Raw genomic sequence first — 21,136 nt, 5'->3', positions numbered from 1 at the left:
TCCTGAAAACAAGATACCAACTACAGCCTTACCAGTTTTCTCACAGCCCTCTTCATCACTGCGGTCGGAGCAGTCCGGCTCGCCATCACATCTCCATGACAACCGGACGCAGCGTCCAGTTCCGCAGCGGAACTGGTCAGCCGTGCACATGGACGTGGCTGCAGGCAACACACAAACACAAATTGCATTCATTCATTTTTAGATCGGGTGATTTGAGATATTCGGAGTCATCGCCTTAGTTTTTTTTCCGCCCCCATCACGAGCATGAATTCAGATGCAAGGCTGAAAAAGTGACAAACGGCCACATAAATAAGGAATAAAAAAAAGTAAATCACACACATTTTTTTATATACACAACCCTATACAGAGCTCGTTTGTTCAGTTATCACGGCGAGGGAAGCTACTCACTGCAGTTCTTCTCGTCCGATTGGTCGTCACAGTCGAATTCGCCGTCACACCTCCAGCCAGCGTTGATGCACATCCCGCTGCTGCACATGAATTCTACCGATCTGCAGGGCTGGTGGGAAGCTACACACACACACACACACACACACACACACACACACACACACACACACACACACACACACACACACACACACACACACACACACACACACACACACACACAGAGACACACAGAGACAGAGGCAGACACACGCAGACACACACACACACACACACACACACACACACAGACAGACACAGACACACACAGAGACAGACACACGCAGACACACACACGCAGGCAGGCGCACACACACACACACACACACACACACACACACACACACACACACACACACACACACACAGAGACACAGACACACACAGAGACACAGACAGACACAGAGACACAGACAGACACAGAGACACAGACAGAGACAGAGGCAGACACACGCAGACACACACACACACACACACGCACACACACACACACACACACACACACACACACACACACACACACACACACACACACACACACACACACACACAGACACAGACACAGACACACACACACACACGCAGGCAGGCAGGCAGGCACACACACACACACACACACACACACACTGTCACAAAAGCTAAATAATATCTGGTTTCTGCATTTAGGAAAAGGCATCACATTGTTTATAAAAAGCCATTTTAAAAAAAGTTGAAAATGGCTGGTTTACATTTGAATAGATATAAAAGAAGAAGGTCTTCACTGGTCCTCTTAGTTCATGGTAACCGAGACAAAGGCTGTTTCCATATTCTATTCAGTGTGACTGGGTCGGTTAAGGTCTGGATGTGTCTTTCATTTCAGTATGTCAAATATCTGAGTGGATCTAATCACATCAGCTCTGATCACTTGGTGAGTCATAAACATCGCAGGAGGAAAAGTTTGAACTGGGAAGTGCAAGAAAACCAGTGACATGTAGTGCTGCTCTTATAGCCTGTGGCTGGTTGTTGTTGGTGTAGCATTCTGCTGCAGCCAGTGTTGGTCTTCTCTCACTATTTGGGGCTGTTCGGGTCGACAACATTTTGGGTAAGGGTCCAATTGTGCTCAGGTCTGTTCAGATCAGGTCTCTATCGTTTTTAGGAAATTATTTATGCACATGGGATTCAGGTAGGTTTTCCACAAGCCAGTTTCAGATCACATCCAAACTATGGAGCTGTGAATTCCTCCAAGATTAAAAGCTTCATTGTCATATGCACAGAATAAGTAAGCAATCTTTAATTAAATTATTTAGTTTGCTGTCGTCTTTGAAAGCCGTCCATAAAAAGTAAAAAGACCATACACAGTAAAAAGACAAGAGCAACCATGCAAAGATAGAGTGTTTTATACCAATGATATTTCCTTCCCCATGAACATTAATTGATTCTGTTTGTTTTGGCTGCCTTATGATCATCTGGGACTACAGATCATAGCTGTCCCACCTTTAAATCTCCCACCACATCTCAGCATGTGATCAGATCAAAGTGAAGCTCAAACTGGCAGCAGATGACGATGGAGGTGGATGAGGAGATTAAAGCTGAATCAAACATAAGCATCTTAAATCCTGAATGTGTGTGTGTGCGTGTGCGAGCATGTATCTGTGTTTCCCCCCGACAGCATGAGTCGGATCCCATCAAAGCTACAGTGGGCGCGAGATAGGGAGGGAGGAACAAAATGACAAACGAGCGAATGCAACGGAAGAAAGACACAAAAACAGAAAATGAGATGTTGTAGAGTTTCAAGCATCCCCGTGCCAGGCTTATCAGCTGGGTGAAAGAAGAGAGAGAGATGGTCAAAACAGCAGGTGGCTCTCCCACAGAGAGAGAGAGAGACACAGAGAGAGACTTATAAGTCACAAGAATTAGCGTGGGACGCAGACAAACACACTGACACCCACACACTCAAATGATTCATCCACTTTACATTATATCTCTCCTTGTTCTCTCTCTCTCTCTCTCACACACACACACACACACAAAATGCTCTTTCATCTACTCAGCTATGCAGCCGAAAGCGGTATCAGTGTTCGCAAGTGGTAACGAGACATGCAATGTGAGTGTTTTTGAATGTGTGTGTGTGTGTGTGGAGATTCTCATAAGGGAGAGGGAGAGAGAGGCTTCTTCTAACAAAGCGCCCTTCATGTGTTTGGAGAGTTGATGCCAAGGAATGCTGTCTGAGGATGGGCCGTCTTATGCCTCTGAGGAATGCCTCCTCCCACAAACTATCTGTATGTTTCAGAAAGCTAAGACGTCTTCACACTTTTTTTGAACACTTCACGAAATGGAAATCACTATAATTTGAAACACTAAAACACTCTCTGAACGAATGCTGGTCAGAAATAACGTAAAATAGAAAAATATATAACAAAAATACATGGCCAGCATGATTCATTTGGATCGGATATATGCTGCAGTGTTTTCACTGCACGGTTATTTAAAATATTTAATTTTTTTATTTTTAAAGCTTTGATGCCAGCTCAACTTTCCAAAAAGAAATGTCAAACACTTCAGAAGTGAGGCAGTAATTACAAAACCTGGACGTGGGAGGAGACGAGGGAGAAACCGAGGGCAGCTCAGCCGATTAACATGACCAAACGATGTTACAAACGATGTGTGTGTGTGTGTGTGAGAGAGAGAGAGATGTGGTGGGCGGTTGGAGACAATGAGCGAATGAAACGAACATGGGAGATGCTGAGAGATTTGTCAGTTGTGGGCAGCGTCTCTGGAGTGAGGAGACCGAAACATGATAGTCTGTGTTAATCAGGACCATCGCTTCACGCTGTGTGAATGTGCAAGTGTGTGTGTGTGTGTGTGTGTGTGTGTGCGCGATACAGTGACAGAAAAGATCTAACAGCAAAAAGCAGCTGTTTCCTGAGCTCAACCTAACCTACCGTCGACTGATGTTTTTTGGATGTATTCCTGTATAATATCTAATATTCGTGACTAAAAGGGCAAAGTTAGTTATAAAAAAAAAAAAAAAAAATTTAACCCCTCTAAACCTCCAATCCTTCTGCTTCATAGATGCTGTGTGGGTGTCTTTTGGCACAGATTTGAAGCTGATTCAGCTTCTAAAATGAGAAGGTCTGCCTCGTTTCGCTGTTGTACATCACTGGGTGAACTGAATATTTAAAATTTTTTTTTGGACTATTGGCTGGACAACACAAGCAACTTGACGACAGATTGGTTTGTTGACGGGCGTCCCCGTCCTCTCGTCTCCTCTCTCTGTGTCAGAGTTTTTTTCGACTGACTGCTGCTCCCCCCTACGCATTTATTCAGAGACAAACGGAAACCTACACTGTACATTTAACAAATAAACTGCTGATGTCTGCTCTGAGCGCATATTCCTTAAAGGATCTTCCCTGGTCTTGTAACACAGGGAGAGCCTGCCACAGCTTCTTGGATTTGGTCCGAAAGTCCGAACCATCCAAAAAATGCTTTCACACTATAAACGAACCGGACCATGGTTCAGTTTGGTCCGGACTGAGACCACCTGAGGTTTCACACCTGTAATTTTGGTTCGGATCAAACCAAAAAAGTCAGAAAGTCCGGACCAAATAAGGTATGTGTGAAGACTTCCTGTTCAGACGAGCCAAAAACGTACTTTTGAACTACTAGTTGAACTAGCGCAATAAGCTGCAGGACATGAGGATGACTCGCTGTTTTGGGACACGTGCAGCAGTGCCATTGGGGTACATGTAGGGAGAGAGTGAAGCGGAGAAGAAGGAGGAGAAGAAGAAGTAGATGAAAAGGGATGGAGAGAGGAAAGACGTCTGCCAGAGGGAGAGAAAAAAACGTAACTCTCATGTAATGGCATAACAGGACTGATCTCCCAGAGGAGCTTCATCTTCTCCTCTTGCACAAGACGCTGTTCAGAGAGCCAGGAGCGCTGTCATGGCTCATACAGAGTACTGGATGTGTGTGTAAGGAGATAACAGCAGCTCACTGTTACTGTAGCTTTACACCAGCAGGACAGGCTGGATTAGTCACTCCACTGCAACAGTGGGTTTTGTTTTCCTTCTTGGACTTCCACCAAGTTTGCAATCTTAGATTTTCACATTTAGGACGTTTGAAGCGATATCATTTTGCCAGTTATTATTATGCCACGTACAAGTTATTAAGGAAAAAAACTCAAGAGCAGCACAACTCATTTTACATACAGTACATGAAGAAGGTTCGGGAGACCTTGATGAATAACACAGGAGCATTTCAGGAACACTTATTGGAGGAAAGAATTTAGGCAGGCAGGACAGTGTCATCCTGCGGTGGCGTCCCAACTCTCAGTTCCGGTCTTCCCCAAGATGTATTTATGTACTCATGCTGGAGGCGTTAAGTTTAGCTGAACCCAGAGCTGGGTAATATATCGATATTATATCGATATTGTGATATGAGACTAGATATGGTCTTAGATTTTGGATACCGTAATATTGTGATATGACATAAGTGTCTTTTCCTGGTTTTAAAGGCTTCATTACAATAGAGCGATGTCATTTTCTGAACTTACTAGACTGTTGTAACTGTTCTATTATTTGCCTTATAGCGAAAAGCACCAATAGTCAACACTACAATATCGATAGAGGTATTTGGTCAAACATATTGTGATATTTGATTTTCTCCATATCGCCCACCCCTAGCTGAACCTTCAATGTAAACAAGGATATTGCCAGTGCCTAAAACACAGATGCTAAAGCCTAGTAGCCTCTCTCTCTCTCTCTCTCGTTCTCTCTTTCAAGTAGGCCGGTTGACCTCCAAAAGGAGACCGTCCTGAAACAAAACATTCCCTCATCATGCAGCTGCATAGAAAAATAAAAGAATAAAAAATAGTCCTCCGCCTGGAAAGGTTATGAGGTTATGTTGGACACTGACCTGAATGACACCTGGGGTACCACTGTCTCAACTTACACGGCACGCGTTCGTAAGCTGGAAATTCCGCCACACAAGTTAGAGGAAAGACTCGAGCTACACTGATATATCGGCCGGTGGATTAGTGTCTGAGGGCAAGATTTGTCCTTTGACGTTCGAAGTGAACCAACACCCAGAGTAAATGTTGGGTCTTCATAATGTTGGGGAGGTGTGTTTGTGTGCGTGAGTGATGGAGAGTGATGGAGAGTGATGGAGAGTGATGGAGAGTGACGAGGAGAGCTTACAGCAGTCCGACTCGTCCGACCAGTCTCCACAGTCGTCGTCTCCGTCACAGTGGTAGATGTCCAGGATGCAGCGGCCGTATGCACACTGGAACTCCTCCACGCTGCAGGTGGCTGCCATCACATCTGAGGCTGTACAGACACACACACACACACACACACACACACACACACACACACACACACACACACACACACACACACACAGACATGTTAAACAGATGCTGGAGAAGATGGTGCAGCAGCTGGCTGTCTGAGGCTCTTTGAAGCATCCAGGCTTCACTGCTGAGTCTGTCAGAAACTATACATGAAATGAAAGAGAGGCTCAGCTCTCTACTGAGACAGTGAATATGTTAACATGCTCAGCAGTTAATCAGTTCCTGTAAAATCTTACTTTCCATGCAGCTGATCAGTAACCACATGTGTCCCCTGCTTGCAGCCATAGTTGTAAATCATGACTGCAGCCTTAAAAGTTTTTGATCGGAGGGTCTGGACTGACGTCGCTTAGAGACAACCGACTCTCTCGTGATGTTTACATTTTACAGATAACATACTGTTCAAACACAAAAGCTATTTATATAGAATCCTTTATTTCAGGTTTCGAATTCTAATCTGATATTGGATTATTTTGGATGCGAGGAAGAAAATCCTGCTACTGCTGCCACAGAGACAAGTTCCCTGTTTGGATACATTCGCTCTCTTATAAAAATCCAGTCAGCTAAATTATTCTTTTACATAGATTTGGGGCATCGGGCTTCTCATTCCCAAGCCAACAACAGTTGTATGTAAACACACTGATGAATGCGCTGACAAGCTTCTCATGAGCAACGTCTTTTGAAAACTTTTGTTTTGTTTTTCCCTGTAGCCAATTCGATGCCCACCTAGAGAAAGTATCCACTCCAGAGGCCATGTTAAAAATAACATACGTTTGATGTGATAGGAAACGCGGACTCTGTGCGGGTGAAGGCCCAAACGTGTTTCACAACACCAACAACCATGTACAGTGTGTAGTTCCTTTAACTTGAGAAGCATTAAGCCTCGTTTCTTAATGTGTCTTTCTTGCACAAACACACAAACACACACTCGGAGTAACTTACGGCAGTTTTCCTCGTCTGATCCGTCCTTACAGTCCGTGTCTCCATCACAGTACCAGTGCTCAGCGATACAACTGCCATCTGTGCAGCGGAACTCCTTGTCTGAACATTTACGCATGTCTGGTAGGGAAAAAAACAAACCAAAAAACTCAGATTTTATAAGATGTGTGAATGAATGTGTGCTTGCATGATGGTGTGTGTGTCTGTGTCTGTGTGTGTGTGTGTGTGTGTGTGTGTGTGTGTATGCGTTTACCTACCGCACTGTTCATCGCTGTTGTCCCCGCAATCGTTGTCGCCGTCACAGTGCCAGAGGCTGCGAATACAGTAGCCATTTTGGCAGTGAAACTCGTCCTCCTCGCACTCTCTGGGAGCTGCAGAGAGAAAAAGAAAGAGAGGTTTCAGGAGGACAGGTAAGGAGGATAAAACAACAGCACTGCTGACATTATAGCTACAGCTGCACTGACACTGGGGAAACCATGGTCTTTTATGAGGCTCAGAGATGGGCTGAAGAGGTTTTCATCTCTGTAAACAGTCTCAACTCTCCCGAGGCTGCAGGTCTCCAGCCCAAATATCCTGTGGTTCGGTCTCAGCACATAAGACGCCTGATTGACAGCTACCGCAACTCAGTGAGGAGGTCTAAAGAAAAGTCACACCGAATGTGTACGTGGCTCTCTTTACGGACATTGACTGATCAGAGTTTTTTTTTTTTTTTTTTAACCTTCTCCGGACATGTGACTGGATATATGTATGTGTGTGTTCTGAGGTCTATAAGAGTAGATCTGAGTACAGGAGAGGTGTGAATATGACCTTTTTTATATTTGATGTAGGTGTGATATATGTATGTGTGATGTAAGTGTGTGTTCTGGGGTCTATAAGAGTAGATCTGAGTACAGGAAAGGTGTGAATATGACCTTTTCTTATATTTTATTTATTTGGTCAATGTAAATTTTACTATTCATGTATGTATGATGTACTGTGTATTTTAGTTAAGATCAGCCTGCCCAGGGACTACGGGTGAAAATTACCTCTTGAGCTAAAACTTGGTTCTATGCATCTCTCCCCTTGGGGTTAATGTTTATTGTACGCTGTTCCGGTTTCTCTAAATAAATAAACTTTAAACTTTATAAGTAACAAACGCTTTCCAAAAACGCATGAAACCAAACTACCTTAACGACTAAAATGGTGATTCATACCCTCAGGGTTCACAAAGGCTGTGGTCAGCTTGAAGTTACCAGTCGTGGAAGAAGTATTCAGATCCTTTACTTAAGTAAAAGTACTAATACCACACTGTGAAAATACTCTAAGGCTTTAACTGCAGTGCTTGTCGGATTGTCCGACAGCCTCCACCCATAACCTTTAAGACACCGGAATTGGTGGAGTTGCATCCGATAATTTTGAAACCGACAATCAGACATTCAGCCGGGTGTGTGGAGATGAGAAAGTAGGCAGGGTTTGAAATTCTCTCTCAAGCTCTCTTTTCATTGTTTACACCTTTACAGTACCTCTATCTCTCACCGTGTGAACAACTGAGTGCAACGCCGTGAAAGCCTCCCTGGAAAGATTGTTAACCCTTGTGTTGTCTTCCATTCGACCATGCGTCGTCCCCCCGGGTCAAAACTGAAAATCACGTTTTCAAAGGTTTTTGTCTCTTTTTTCAATGTTTTTGACACTTTTTTGACGTTTAACGCTTCTTTTCACTACCATGTATAAACACCAATATATTACTAGATTTACACTTATTTTTAGAATTCATGGTCAATAAACCTCAATTATACCTAATTCTTGCATTAAAAAGCAGAAATTATGATTTTTTTAGACTAATAATAATAAAATGAAGAATAATCACAAAATGGCACATGTCAACGTTCAGTCGAGATACTGTTTCGAAAAATGTCAACCCGTCTTCAACTGTGATTGTTAAGCTATGAAAACCTTTGCCCTCAGTGTTAAACGACACCTTGTACGAACTACTTCATCTTAAAATAGCTTGCTTTAGTACAGAATATGTTGTAACACATCTTTAAGAACAAGTTCGGGAGATCTAGTCCAAAAAAAAAAAAAATCTGTAAGTTGCTATGGCTGTCTTTAACTAGCGGAAATGTAAATATTCTCCATCTTGCCTTCCAAAAGTTAAATGTTGTCTGTTTTAAGTTGAGGTGGATGTCCCACCATTAGTTGATTATTTGGCATTATGACCATGAATAAGACCGCTGACATAAACAATTGCTAAAAGAAAGATGCAAAGACCATTCTTCTTGGCATGCTTAGTCCACCATATTTTAACAATATACAGTAAATGTGTATTTACGTTTGTGTCTAAACTTTTCTGATCAAAAGTCATTTTCAGTAATCTATAAGCTGCATACAAATCTGATTTCTTAACAAATCCACGGTTCCTTTACATTTTAAACCAGTTTGAATTCAGGATTGGTATATCCTATCAAAGCGGAGCTCCAGCAGCTTGTTTTATGTCTTAAATACATATACTGACTGCTGTACGTTAGCAAATGTTGTTTCAATAGACAGTTATCCTTGAGACTGAAGATAAAAGACACATTTGTCACTCATACCAACAGCCGTGACGATGCAGTTAGACAGAAGTCACTCCCTTCAGTGAACTTTCAGCACTGTGACATTGACACATTCAGTTGCAAAAGCCTTTCATTTATCCAAACAACTCTTTCACCTTGCCTCTTTAATCACACCTCCGTTGATAAAAGACTGAATGTATTTTTTCAAAATGCTGCCTTCTACTGTTACCACCGCAAATCGATGGCAAAACCCAGCCACGCTTGCCTGGGGCCGAGTACACAGGTCCGTCAAGGAGAACCAATGATGGATGGCCCCTGGCAGGAGGTAATCTATAATCTATCGCTGTCATGAGTGAGTGTTAGACAGCTCAGACAAACCGAGATAGATAAGGAGAGACAGAAACAGAAGGATGCCCACAGAATAGAGGGGCAGGCCAAGAAGAAGATGAAGCTTTTCTTCATTTCAGAGAGATTTTTTTAATCTTTTCTCAGTTGTGTTGCATCACAGCACGAGTCAAGGCTGCTGGAGACACGCTCCACTTCTGAGAGACAGGAGGCCCTAGAGCCTTGTGTGTGTGTGTGTGTGTGTGTGTGTGTGTACATGTATTGTAGACCTCTGTGAATAGCGGATATTTCTGCATGTCCATTAAGCCTAGCATGTAGTCTATATCCTTGACGTTCCACTTCTGTGATCGCTCCGTTGCCGCCGGGACGATCAGCCGGTTCTTACTCATTTAGTCCGGATAACCGTTGCCTTGGGCTTCCTTTGTGTTGGCATTTTAAACTCCGGTGGATTTATGAGGACTAGGGTTAACTGCTCCTCAGATCTCTGCAGGGTAAACCCAGACAGCTAGCTAGACTATCTGTCCAATCTGAGTTTTCTCTTGCACGACTAAAACAACTTTTAAACGTGTTCCATCAAAACAAGTTCCTTCTGAGCCTATTTTGGAGCGGCACTGCAGCTTTTTTCCGGTGCTTAGCACCGCCCAAGACGATTGTGATTGGTTTAAAGAAATGCCAATAAACCAGAGCACGTTTTCCTCCCATCCCCGAATGCTATGTGGAGTAGCCAGACCCTCCTCCAGCGCGCTTTGGAGGAGGGTCTGGCAAAGCGAGACTAGCTGTGGATGAACCGATACACGGAATCAGTTTTGGTAATGATATTGACCTTATTAAGCGGGTTGGTTATCGGCCAAAGTGAGACTACCTAGCATAAGAGAGGATTTCATGATGATTTGACTCGATGATAGACAATGTACACAAATGAACACCAGCTACAAAAAAAAAATTCCAATATGTTATTTCCACGGCCTAAGAAAGTTCACTCACTATTTGTGAACATGAGCTACTCTCGCTCAAAGCCCGAAACTGAAGAAGTAAGTCTCAAACTTGTGATGTCATCAAGTATAAAGTCTGGAGTTGCTCCACAGCCGATGAATGAGAAAGAGATTTTTTTCTTCTTCTTTTTTATACCCATGAGCTTAAAAACATCTTTCCTAATTCATTTTCTATGGAGAAGTTCAGACTTTATAGTTTATGACATCACAAATTTGAGTTTTGGCACTCTAGTTTTTGGATTTGGGGATAGTTCATGTTTACTCGTATTCTCGAATACGACCATACGAATAACATGTATGGATTTTGAAAAAAGGGCGTAGTTTCTCTTTAAAAGAACAGTTGCATTACAAAATAAGGTGAAATAAAAAATAAACAGCAGGAAACTAAATCGAACTCAAAAAGAATGTTTTTAAGCTAACATTCATACAATATGAAGATTCTTTAATATATATGACATCCGTTTAAGCGTAAAAAAAAAACAAATCCAATAAAGAAATGCGGGCCGATATATCAACTGTTTAACAAACATTGTCCAATATATAAGTCTGGAAGATTTATCGCTCTACTTTCGGCAGCTAAACCTGAGTTGACCTCACCCACATCAACCTCTCCTCAGCCAGAACGCCCCCAAAAAGGGAAGATTTAAAACCACAAAAGCACCACGGTGGGTTCAAATGAAAATTTTATTTTACGCTCACTATCGACAAATACACTCATTCAATCCATTATTCAACTTGTAAGAAAATAATTGATTTTCTCCCCCTCTCCCCTCCCATCAGCGAGGTAAACAGAGGGAGGTCGGAGGTCAACAAGCCCTGAAGACGCTCATCATTCACGCAGCAGCCAAACGTCAAAGGGCAAAGGGTGCTGGGAGTCATTACCAGGCTCTCTGCATGCGTGTGTGGTGAAACGGTGTTTTTTTTCTCTCTCACTCTCTCTCTCTCTGTGTGTGTGTGTGAAATGTCTTTAATACTTCAAGAATTCAGAATCTCATGTTCAAACACACACACACACACACACATCCACACAGAGACACACCTCAGCCGCCGTGTTTTTCTAAAAATCCTGACAAGTACTTCAGCTCCAGCCAAGCGTAGCGGATTGTCTCCCCGTCTCTAAATAATGAAATAAAACCACTGCATCATGGGGAGAAACAAAACACGTTGGGGAGGTTAGAGACGGACCACGGTGAAAAAGTGAAGAGAACGAAAGAAGCATGAAATAATAAGTAGTTTGGGGAATGGGGGAGGGAGGGAAATTTACTGGGCATGAAGATGAAAAATTCATAGCTGGCTGGCAGCAGACAGATCCCTCCATCAGGAAGTGATTCAGTGTCTGGCTGCTGATACAGTATGTGGGTCAACAGAGGAGGAGGAGGAGAAGAGATGACAGACAGATATGAAAAAATCATCCAGAAGAGAAAGACCTAACCTGTACCTGCTGAACACACAAACTACTGTATATGAGGCATAGTACAAGAGTTACTATGGAAAACAATCACTGTCAAGATTGGGGTGTATTTAGAGATTTGATTTATAAAGGACCAGTGTGTAGGATTCAGGGGGCTCTATTGGCAGAAATTAAATATAATATTTGTTTGTTTTCATGAGTGTATAATTGCCTGAGGTTAAGAATCGTTGTGTTTTTGTTAGCTCAGAATGAGCCCTTCATATCTACATAGGGAGTGGGTTCTCTCACCATGTTTCAAGAGTAGCCCAGAATGGACAAACCAAGCACTAGAGAGGGCCTTTCACGTTTTTACGTTAACTGAAGGCCACTGTAGGTTCTACTCAAGCGGCAACCTCCGGTGCTGAAAAATGGAGCCAATGCTGAAGAGCCAAAAACTGCAGTTTATCGAGTGGCCACTCGAGGCTGGTTCAAGGGATCTCGCTCACTTTGAGCTTCATTTTGGCTCTTCACAAACCTATGGGTAACATCACGGAGACTATGTCTATATTTTATACAGTCCGTGGTTCTACTACACGCTTGGAAAGAGAGGGGTGTGGGAAGGGGGGTATTCAGGGGGTTGCAATTTGCATCCTCACTGCTAGATTCCACTTAGTCCTATACACTGGTTCTTTAATAGCTGTTAAAGCATGAAGCTGCCTGTAATCTCGGCATCACTATTTTTTTTTTTATTCACGGTAAATGGAAGTTGCCCCCTTCCCTTTAATACAGATGCCACTATAAATACTGAACAATCTAGATAATTACCGGTAGTCATCTTCAAATTTGCAGGCACACTACCACTGCGGCAACTGAAAAGAATGAGATGCCCGCACTCTGCTGCTGATACTCCCATAGGTTTATCAGTCCCTCCCGAAAAACGCGATTATGCGATCGCATAATTCAATGCATAATCAGCCATAGTCCGCATATTTATGTGGGGGCCGCATTTTTTCAAATACGCCGCACTTTCACCACATAAGTTGCCGATTTCATTTCATTTCACACACTACCACTACTGCTCTACACTTAGCATTGTGGAACATCTGAATTTTCATCTAGTGCTCACATACAGGTCAAAATGTCCACTACAACAATTAAGTTCATGATAATGTATTTAAAAAATAAAATGACCAAATTCGTCTCGGCATGCATTCATTTTATCACGCTAAGGTTGAGGCTGAGCTTCCACCAAAATACACATAGGCATGCAGCTGACCACACATGCACAAGCACACAGGCACACGCAGACACACGCAGACACACGCAGACACACGCAGACACACGCAGACACACACACACACACACACACACACACACACACACACACACACACACACACACACACACACACACACACACACACAGCTAGCCAGCTTATAACATCAGCTAACATCTGTACCCAGTCTGTATGATTGGTACATTGGCTGTTTGGGCCGAATAAACACAGACTGCACAAATGGTCCAGCCAGTGACGTGTGGAGAAGATTTGCTTGGCTTTCTGTCTGAACACACCTTTAGAATGCAAACACAACCATGGTTACATGAGATTTTGTATCTATGTTCCTAGACAATGCGGTCCATCTGGCCTGCAGATATCCACCTGCTAGTTCAGGAGTCTCCTGAGCTAACCAAACACACAAAGCCTTCTTCTTCTGCTTAAAAGCTTCCTCCACCGGTGTCCTCAGGCAAGTTCTTGGGTTCTGTGCTTATGTGTTACGTTTTTTTTTTTTTTTTTTTTTTTTTTACTAAGATCTAATGTTAAAGTATGTGTTCGTGAAGGGGGCTTAGCTCCAAGCAGAATCATCTTTGCTGTTGTGATTCATTGAGAGATCTATCAAAGAGCAGAGCCGTTTCCACCAAATCTAACCGTATAGCCATTTGCCATCATTCTGTGACTGGAATAAAAAAATCATTTCCGCTGATTGCCTTGCAACCTCACTGTGACGTCAAGACTCCAGGGAGTTCCCCTGCTTTTGTTACAGTATGCTAAGCTAAGCATTCACTGTCTGTAAATTAATACTTTACCATACAGACAACTCAAGGAACAGCTCTGAAGCGATTGCGAATAAGCCCATTTCCCAAAATGTCAAACTACTCCTTTCAGTGTTTGACCAAAATTCAGTTGTTCCCACACTAGCTTTCTCTTCTGTACTTGTGAGCAGCCTGATAAACTCAAAAATGATTTCAAACAAATGAGAAAATAAGCTTTCGTGTGCTAGATAAAGGGCAAACGGTTGATAAATCAACGATACCTAACAACAACACAGAGAGAATTATTGATGTTAAAATGTGACAATGAGTGAAAACAACTTGTTGGTGGTTGACAATCCTTTACACTCAAGTTTGTTATAGCCACTGGAAGATGTAGAGGGGTTAAACAAGAGCCTGTATTGATCTTTCAATAAAAGTTAGTCACTTAAGAGGACACGGCAGACTCTCTCTGCCATGTGGTGTCTCCATCAGGAACACGTCACTCCCTGAAACTATTTCGGTCCCTGCACAGAGTGTTAAGTGTGATTAAAGTGAATCACCAAACTGACACCGACAGTGTGATGGAACGACTGGTGTGCAGTGTACATCCACACGGATCAGATGGCACACATGGAGCCTTCTGAGTCATTATGGGTAAATACAGAGACTAAAAGAGGACAATGTGTTCTCTCACACACACACACACACACACACACACACACACACACACACACACACACACACACACACACACACACACACACACACACACACACACACACACACACACACACACACACACACACACACACACACACACACACACACACACACACACACACACACACACACACACACACACACACACACTTCCCTACTGTAACCTCCCAACCCTAACCTAAACTTAACCTAAACCTTATTCTGACCTTAAAGGGATTCTTTGCCATTTAGCATTGTACTTCTATAAAGTTAGGTGACTCGAAGAATAAATCACACATTTGAACAGACATTAGATGCAGACATGCAGTAATTCATAGTTTTTGATACTAAGTGGAGCCTACATTTCCTATAATGCAACAGTTTAGTTGAATTTATTTTAGACCATCCCTGTCTGGTTAATGCGCACGTTTTTTTGTTGTCAAACTCAACACCTACAGTATGTCATATGTCAACTTTCAAGTCAGCCTCCTAGTTGTAATTCAGAGTCAAGGATGTTGTAAATTTCTGACAACTACAATAGCTTCCACTTTGTGAAAAGAACTACAGAAGCGTTAAAATAGAAATGGCTGCAAAGCCCTTGTTGCTCCGGAAGAGACAAATCAAACCAATTCTGCTAATTTAAGAAGGAGCTATACAGTAAAAGTAGCTAGTTTAAGACAATCTATGCTAATCTATGACAATCTATGACAATCTACAGCCATTTGAAAAGGTGAGTAACTGACATAAGTCAGTTACTCACCTTTTCAAATGGCTGTTTAGGAAGTTAATGCTGCATTCATGTTGGCAGAAGGGGAAGAATGAAAAGTTGGAAGTTTTTTGCTGTAGCATAGATTGTCTTAAACTAGCTACTTTTACTGTATAGCTCCTTCTTAAATTAGCAGAATTGGCTATCCCTTTCCAAAACTGTAATCACTGTAAAACTTAAAATGGTGCTCACAAAGATAGATAGCACACCTATCCACCAGGCAGCAATTCATATACAACTGCAGAAGCAGACCGTCTCCTTACTTCACCCACTGCAGGCCACATTCTGCCTGGCTAGCAGCTGAGGGGTATTTTGGGTTCAACACACACGCACACACATGCACACACACGCACCTCCACAAATCATTGGAATGGAATAAACAAAGGGCAAATGTCAGAGAGTCTTGTGTGACCGTGGGAGTGCTGCTCTCTCGCCAGTGTGTGTGTGTGTGTGTTTATGAGTGTGACAGCCACAATTCTTTCAGACTCAAAAAACAAACACTTCATTGCACATGGCTGCCTCAAACATCTGTCCATTTTAATAACTCATCCCCCTGAGCCTGTCAGATTATGTTGAAAGGTGGTGTGTGTGTGTGTGTGTGTGTGTGTGTGTGTGTGTGTGTGTGTGTGTGTGTGTCAATGTGACCGCCACCGTCTGTCCATGTGTGAGCGTTGACAAGAGAGAGGAAGTGTACTTACGACAGTCCTGTTCGTCAGAGTCGTCCTCGCAGTCGTTGTCTCCGTCACACACCCAGGAGCGACGGATACATTTGCCGTTGTCGCAGTGGAAGTCCAGCGGCGAGCAGGTCGGAAGCACTGCAAACAAACAAGGCCAGACAACAAGTCTATCAGCGGGAACAAACAAACAGACAGACTGACAAACACAATGTCAGACTGAAGACAGAGGAGAGTAAGCAGTTGTTTTTAAGGAGGTATACTACAATATTAAGTTTGATGCTTTTCTGTCAGTTTATTAGCTTTGGTTTGACTTTTTTATCATATGTCATTTTTACTATTCACCTAAACTATTCCCTGCTGGTTTCATATTTGTATGGAAATATACATGATTTGCCTTTCACGTATGAATTGATGAAAAAGGTTTGATTATTGCAATGCTGTTTATGATAATGACAACTGCTATCAAGAACTGAACTCAACAGTGTCTTTACTTCTTTTTTTTATATGCTTGCTTTCCAAAAATACTGTAATTTCAGTACCAATACAATACTTTTTTTTTTACCCTACCATGAGAAGTATAAACATGATTTTCCACAAAACTGTTTCGTCATTGAACAAAAGAAGCAAAAGTTCCTAATACAAGCAGCCGCACAACACCTTTACCAAAATAGAATACAGTCTAAATGATATGATTAAAGAATACTGTACGTAAACAAAGTTATAGATCTGACCTGACGTGTAAAAAACGTTACCATACCTGACTGTCAGTATGGTAAGAGCTTTGAGATCCAATAGCCAGCCCTACTGTTAACGTTAAGATGCTCATTAGTTCCAGATGATAATTAGCTATTTGGCTGAATCTGGATTTCTGAAATGGGAAGAATTGCCCGCTTTCATTGTCGTCTGTGATTTTTACACCAAGTTTTTTTCTGGACTGCTGCTTGGACGAAACAAGCAAATGTAATATGTGAACTTGCAATGGGCATTTTTCACTATTTTCTGATATTATATGGAAAAATCAATCGACAGACTCTTAGTAAAAACAATCGTTAGTCGCGCAACAAATACAGTATACTAAAAGTAAGTAAACTCTGTCAGATGTGATGTCGAGCCAACACAGCGATGAGGTTTTTACCGATTTTACCGAGTCATCACTCCTGTATGACAGCTGACTGCTGCAGTGAAGCTCAGAGTTTGACAGACACATTTTAAATGCAGCAGGAGGGGTTTCATTCCCTGTCTGGTCTCAGCTCATCCAGAGCCTGAGCCTGATCTGGACTCACGCATCCTCCTCTCTCCCACCTCTGTACCCTGAGAGCAGCACTGAGCTCAGCTCAGCGCATTCCTTCCTTAACTTCATATCCGCTCTAAGTGCAGCTACTCGCTGTCTAAGCAGAGCCCCAATGACTGGCCCTTTGTCATCCACAGACAGAGCTAATTTAATTACAGGCCAGAGAGGGATGGAGGGAGGGAGGGAGGAGAGAAGTGAAGGGAGGGGAGCAGCAACTACTCACCGTGGACTCTCACTCGCCTGTCAATACCAGATATGAAATATTGATCGAACAACGCAGACTTTATGAAAAATGTATGACGTCACGCAGCGAGTTAACCAGCGAGGCAGACAGGCGGACGAGTCAGGGCTCAATGAGTGAATTAAGAAGGCGTGTGTGAGTGTGTGTGTTGGGGTGTGGCTCTGGTCTCCAGGGGAAGTAAAGCCCCACTGACCCACATACCCCTGCATGGATATTACATTATTCAGAGAGAAACACAAAGAGAGAGAGAGAGAGAGAGAGAGAGAGAGAGAGAGAGAGAGAGAGAGAGAGAGAGAGAGAGAGAGAGAGAACTCTCCTTCCCCCTAAATTACACAATGGTGGTTGGGCTAAATTTCCATAAACAATGCATTTCTGCAAACAATTATCTAAATTATACCATCCATTTCTTTACTTCTTTGCTTATAACCTCATAAGGAGGAGATTCCAGATCCATCTGAGCTTTCATTTTCTCAAAGGCAGAGCAGGATACCCAGGGCTCGGTTTACACCTTTCACCATTTCTAACCACTGGGGGACCATAGGCAGGCTGGGGGAACTCATATTAATGTTAAAAAACCTCATAAAGTGATATTTTCACGCCATGGGACCTTTAAAGACAAAGCTCAGCCTAAATAAAATAAGGTTTGAGTGCAATATTTGCCAGGACTGCTGCAATAAGTTGGAACTGAACAGGAAGTAAAATTTGCAGCGATCCATTAGCAAAACATCCAGAAAAATGGTTCCAACGCCTGCATGACGTCTAAAAACCTCTTTGTCAAACTGAAGCCGTTCGATGCATCGCCGACTGGGTGTCAGCAGATTTATGGCCTACACAAAAGGAGAAAAATGCTGCTTCCCAACATTTCAATAAATAATAAAGCTTATAAGAAGAGGAAGAGAGTGCTGTGTTGACACCCACACATACAAACACACACATGCAGACATAAGCAAACGGTCGCTGCACACTGTACATAAACACACTCATCCACAGCGCTGAACTGTCGAGGCACACAAATTGGGAGAGATGCAAATTGTAGTCAAATAAATACTCCCCTTGCTCTTACTCATACACACACAAGGACACGCAGTAGGTGGGGCCTGTGTACTGGTATCGGATCAGCAGGGAGCATGCTGGGAAGGTTGATAAGGGCTCAGGGCGCTTTGACATTTCTTATCACACAGATTCTGCTCAGGTTAGCGCTACTCTTCTCGCTACCACAGCATTCCTCTGGAGGCCCGCGCGCGCACACCTTCCTAACTTTGTGTGATTCCTGAAGAGCAACACGCAACACAGAGTGGACACTGTATTCTAGCTTCCTGTGTAACTACTTTCCTACTTTCCCTCCACCTGTCTCATTTCTACATTTCTCAGAATCTTTTTCCACCTCAAAAGAAAAAGAGGGGGGGTGTGTACTCACTGTGCTCAAGCTGACAACAATATTGATGATGTAGATATTTTCGTAGCTAGGAAAAAAGGAAGAGCGCTGACAGAACGATGCCAAAGCGAAACCACATCAAATATGTTACATTTCACAAGTTACCGACGTCAGATGCACGACGCGTTCTGGTCCATTAATTATGTAATATTGCCACACTCTCTTGAGCACATTGACATAATAGTAGTCGATTCACTCATTTTCCAAACTTTTTTGGAAATGTGACTAGTTCATTCACAACCAAGAATGGTCCTTCCAGGTGACACAGTAACACAAACCTTCATCAATGGGCTTTTCTCATCCGGGCTACAGAATTCCCACTTGCATTCCACACACACACACACACACACGCACGAACACACACGCACGAACACACACACACACACGGCGTGCACTGACCATAACACCGCTCACACACAGTCTTCAGTAAGCAGCGATTTCATTTTTAAAAGAACCTGCTTTGGACTAAAAGAGAAAACCTTTAAATATTCTCGTACTCTTCTATCCTGCTTTGAGTTTCTGCCTGGACCCCAATATAATAGGCTGACCGAGAATCTGTAGCACCCACGGCGCTAACGTAACGTTAGCCTCCTGCTCTTTGGCAGGCTCGCAAGCCCAAACAAGTGTGTGCAGCGTGCCTGTTGTTGTGTTTCCGGTCTAGCTAGATCCGGTGCGGTGGTGTAGTTTTTCTAACGTTACTAGTTGTTGCAACAGCATGTGAAAAAAGCCAAAAACAAAGTTTGCTGGGCCAAAAAGAAAGTTAATCTTGCGATAAAAAAAATGTACGCCGTTAAAATGGGTTTGCGTTAACGCCATTAATAACGCGTTTAACTGACCGCACTATAAAATTGTAATGTGATTTCTGCTCTAACCAGCTGCTGATCACTGTAGTCTAGGGTTTAAACCCGGGAAACGGGATTCCCGGGAAATCTGATCAAAACCCATTTCCCGTTTCCCGGGAAATGTTATGACCGGAAACGGGAAATAAAATAAAATAAAAAAAGGCAAGGAGTGCGTCGTGTCTATTATTCTCATACAGTAACGATGCAGGCGACGGTAGCTACGGTAATACAGGCTCCCTAAATCATTACATAGGCTCAATACATTCATTCATTAAAAAAGAAGAAGAAGAAGTTCATTACGCAGCACGCACTACGCAGCTGGGCTACCTAGCTCCGCTAATGATGTCTGCGGCCAGCTTTGTTTGGGAGCATTTTGAAAGACCGGACAATGAAACAGCTCAGTGAAAGTTGTGTGACCGGTTTATAAGGCGTATTAGTATTTGGTTAATTTCGAGGGATTATTCCCGTTTGCAGCCTCTTACACATCCTCAACAGCCACAGAATGGATTTCGATAACGTAATGGTTTAGAAATCATTCAATGGTTTACTTAAGCATATTTCGTTAGTTTGTATAATAGATTTCTATAAAACATTGATTAAGGGTTGCCTAGATTTTCAGAAGACAAGTCCCAGACATTCCACCTGGCATTTCATAATTAGCGCTGCAGCAGATGTCACGCTGCAGCGCGCACGCAGCTCACTTGATCACGCAGCAGAATTGATCATTTTTAGTCCTAAAAATTATACAAATAATATAAAAAAATGTCAGTTTGGGATTTTGGGAACGCATATTTGAATGATATCGATAGAGTACTTGGGCTAAAAACAAACCAAAAAAACAGCCATTTCTCGGCCATTTCCCGGGATTCCCGGAATATGGGCTGTCTATTTCCCGGGATCTGATTCATTTCATTTTCGATAAAAATATTAAACCCTACTGTAGTCCTCAGTAAACAAGGGCCTCTTGCAATAAGAACCCAGCATTACCCTGAACATTTGAAGAAAGGTAAATAAAATGTTTGTGCGTGTGTGTGTCCCACATCTTTAGGAGGATTTATGTGTGCGTCTTTAAGTGGCCTTGAGCAGCAGAGTTAATGGCCTCCCCTTTGCTGTAGAGCAGCTGAATCGAGTGGCTCTAATGGGACCAATATATCTGCCTAAACATCGCTTATCACACCGGCTCA

At 42.8% G+C, this 21,136-nt stretch overlaps 1 protein-coding gene across 3 annotated transcripts in view; it reads right to left on the bottom strand.

Moving 5' to 3' along the window:
- lrp4 (low density lipoprotein receptor-related protein 4) overlaps positions 1-21,136 on the bottom strand; it is a 140,325-nt gene that overhangs the window by 41,225 nt on the left and 77,964 nt on the right. For all 3 annotated transcript variants that reach the window (XM_028573797.1, XM_028573805.1, XM_028573814.1), the window contains exons 3-8: positions 16,165-16,281; positions 6,970-7,083; positions 6,716-6,832; positions 5,622-5,750; positions 409-528; positions 33-158 (exon numbers count right to left, since the gene is read on the bottom strand). In XM_028573797.1, the coding sequence (XP_028429598.1) occupies positions 33-158; positions 409-528; positions 5,622-5,750; positions 6,716-6,832; positions 6,970-7,083; positions 16,165-16,281 (723 nt within the window). The remainder of the gene's footprint in view (positions 1-32; positions 159-408; positions 529-5,621; positions 5,751-6,715; positions 6,833-6,969; positions 7,084-16,164; positions 16,282-21,136) is intronic.

Source organism: Perca flavescens, chromosome 1, assembly GCF_004354835.1.
Source record: "Perca flavescens isolate YP-PL-M2 chromosome 1, PFLA_1.0, whole genome shotgun sequence".
Classification (NCBI taxonomy): Eukaryota; Metazoa; Chordata; class Actinopteri; order Perciformes; family Percidae; genus Perca; species Perca flavescens.
The sequence above is the reverse complement of the archived record's forward strand: the minus strand, read 5'-3'. Positions and strand labels throughout refer to the sequence as shown.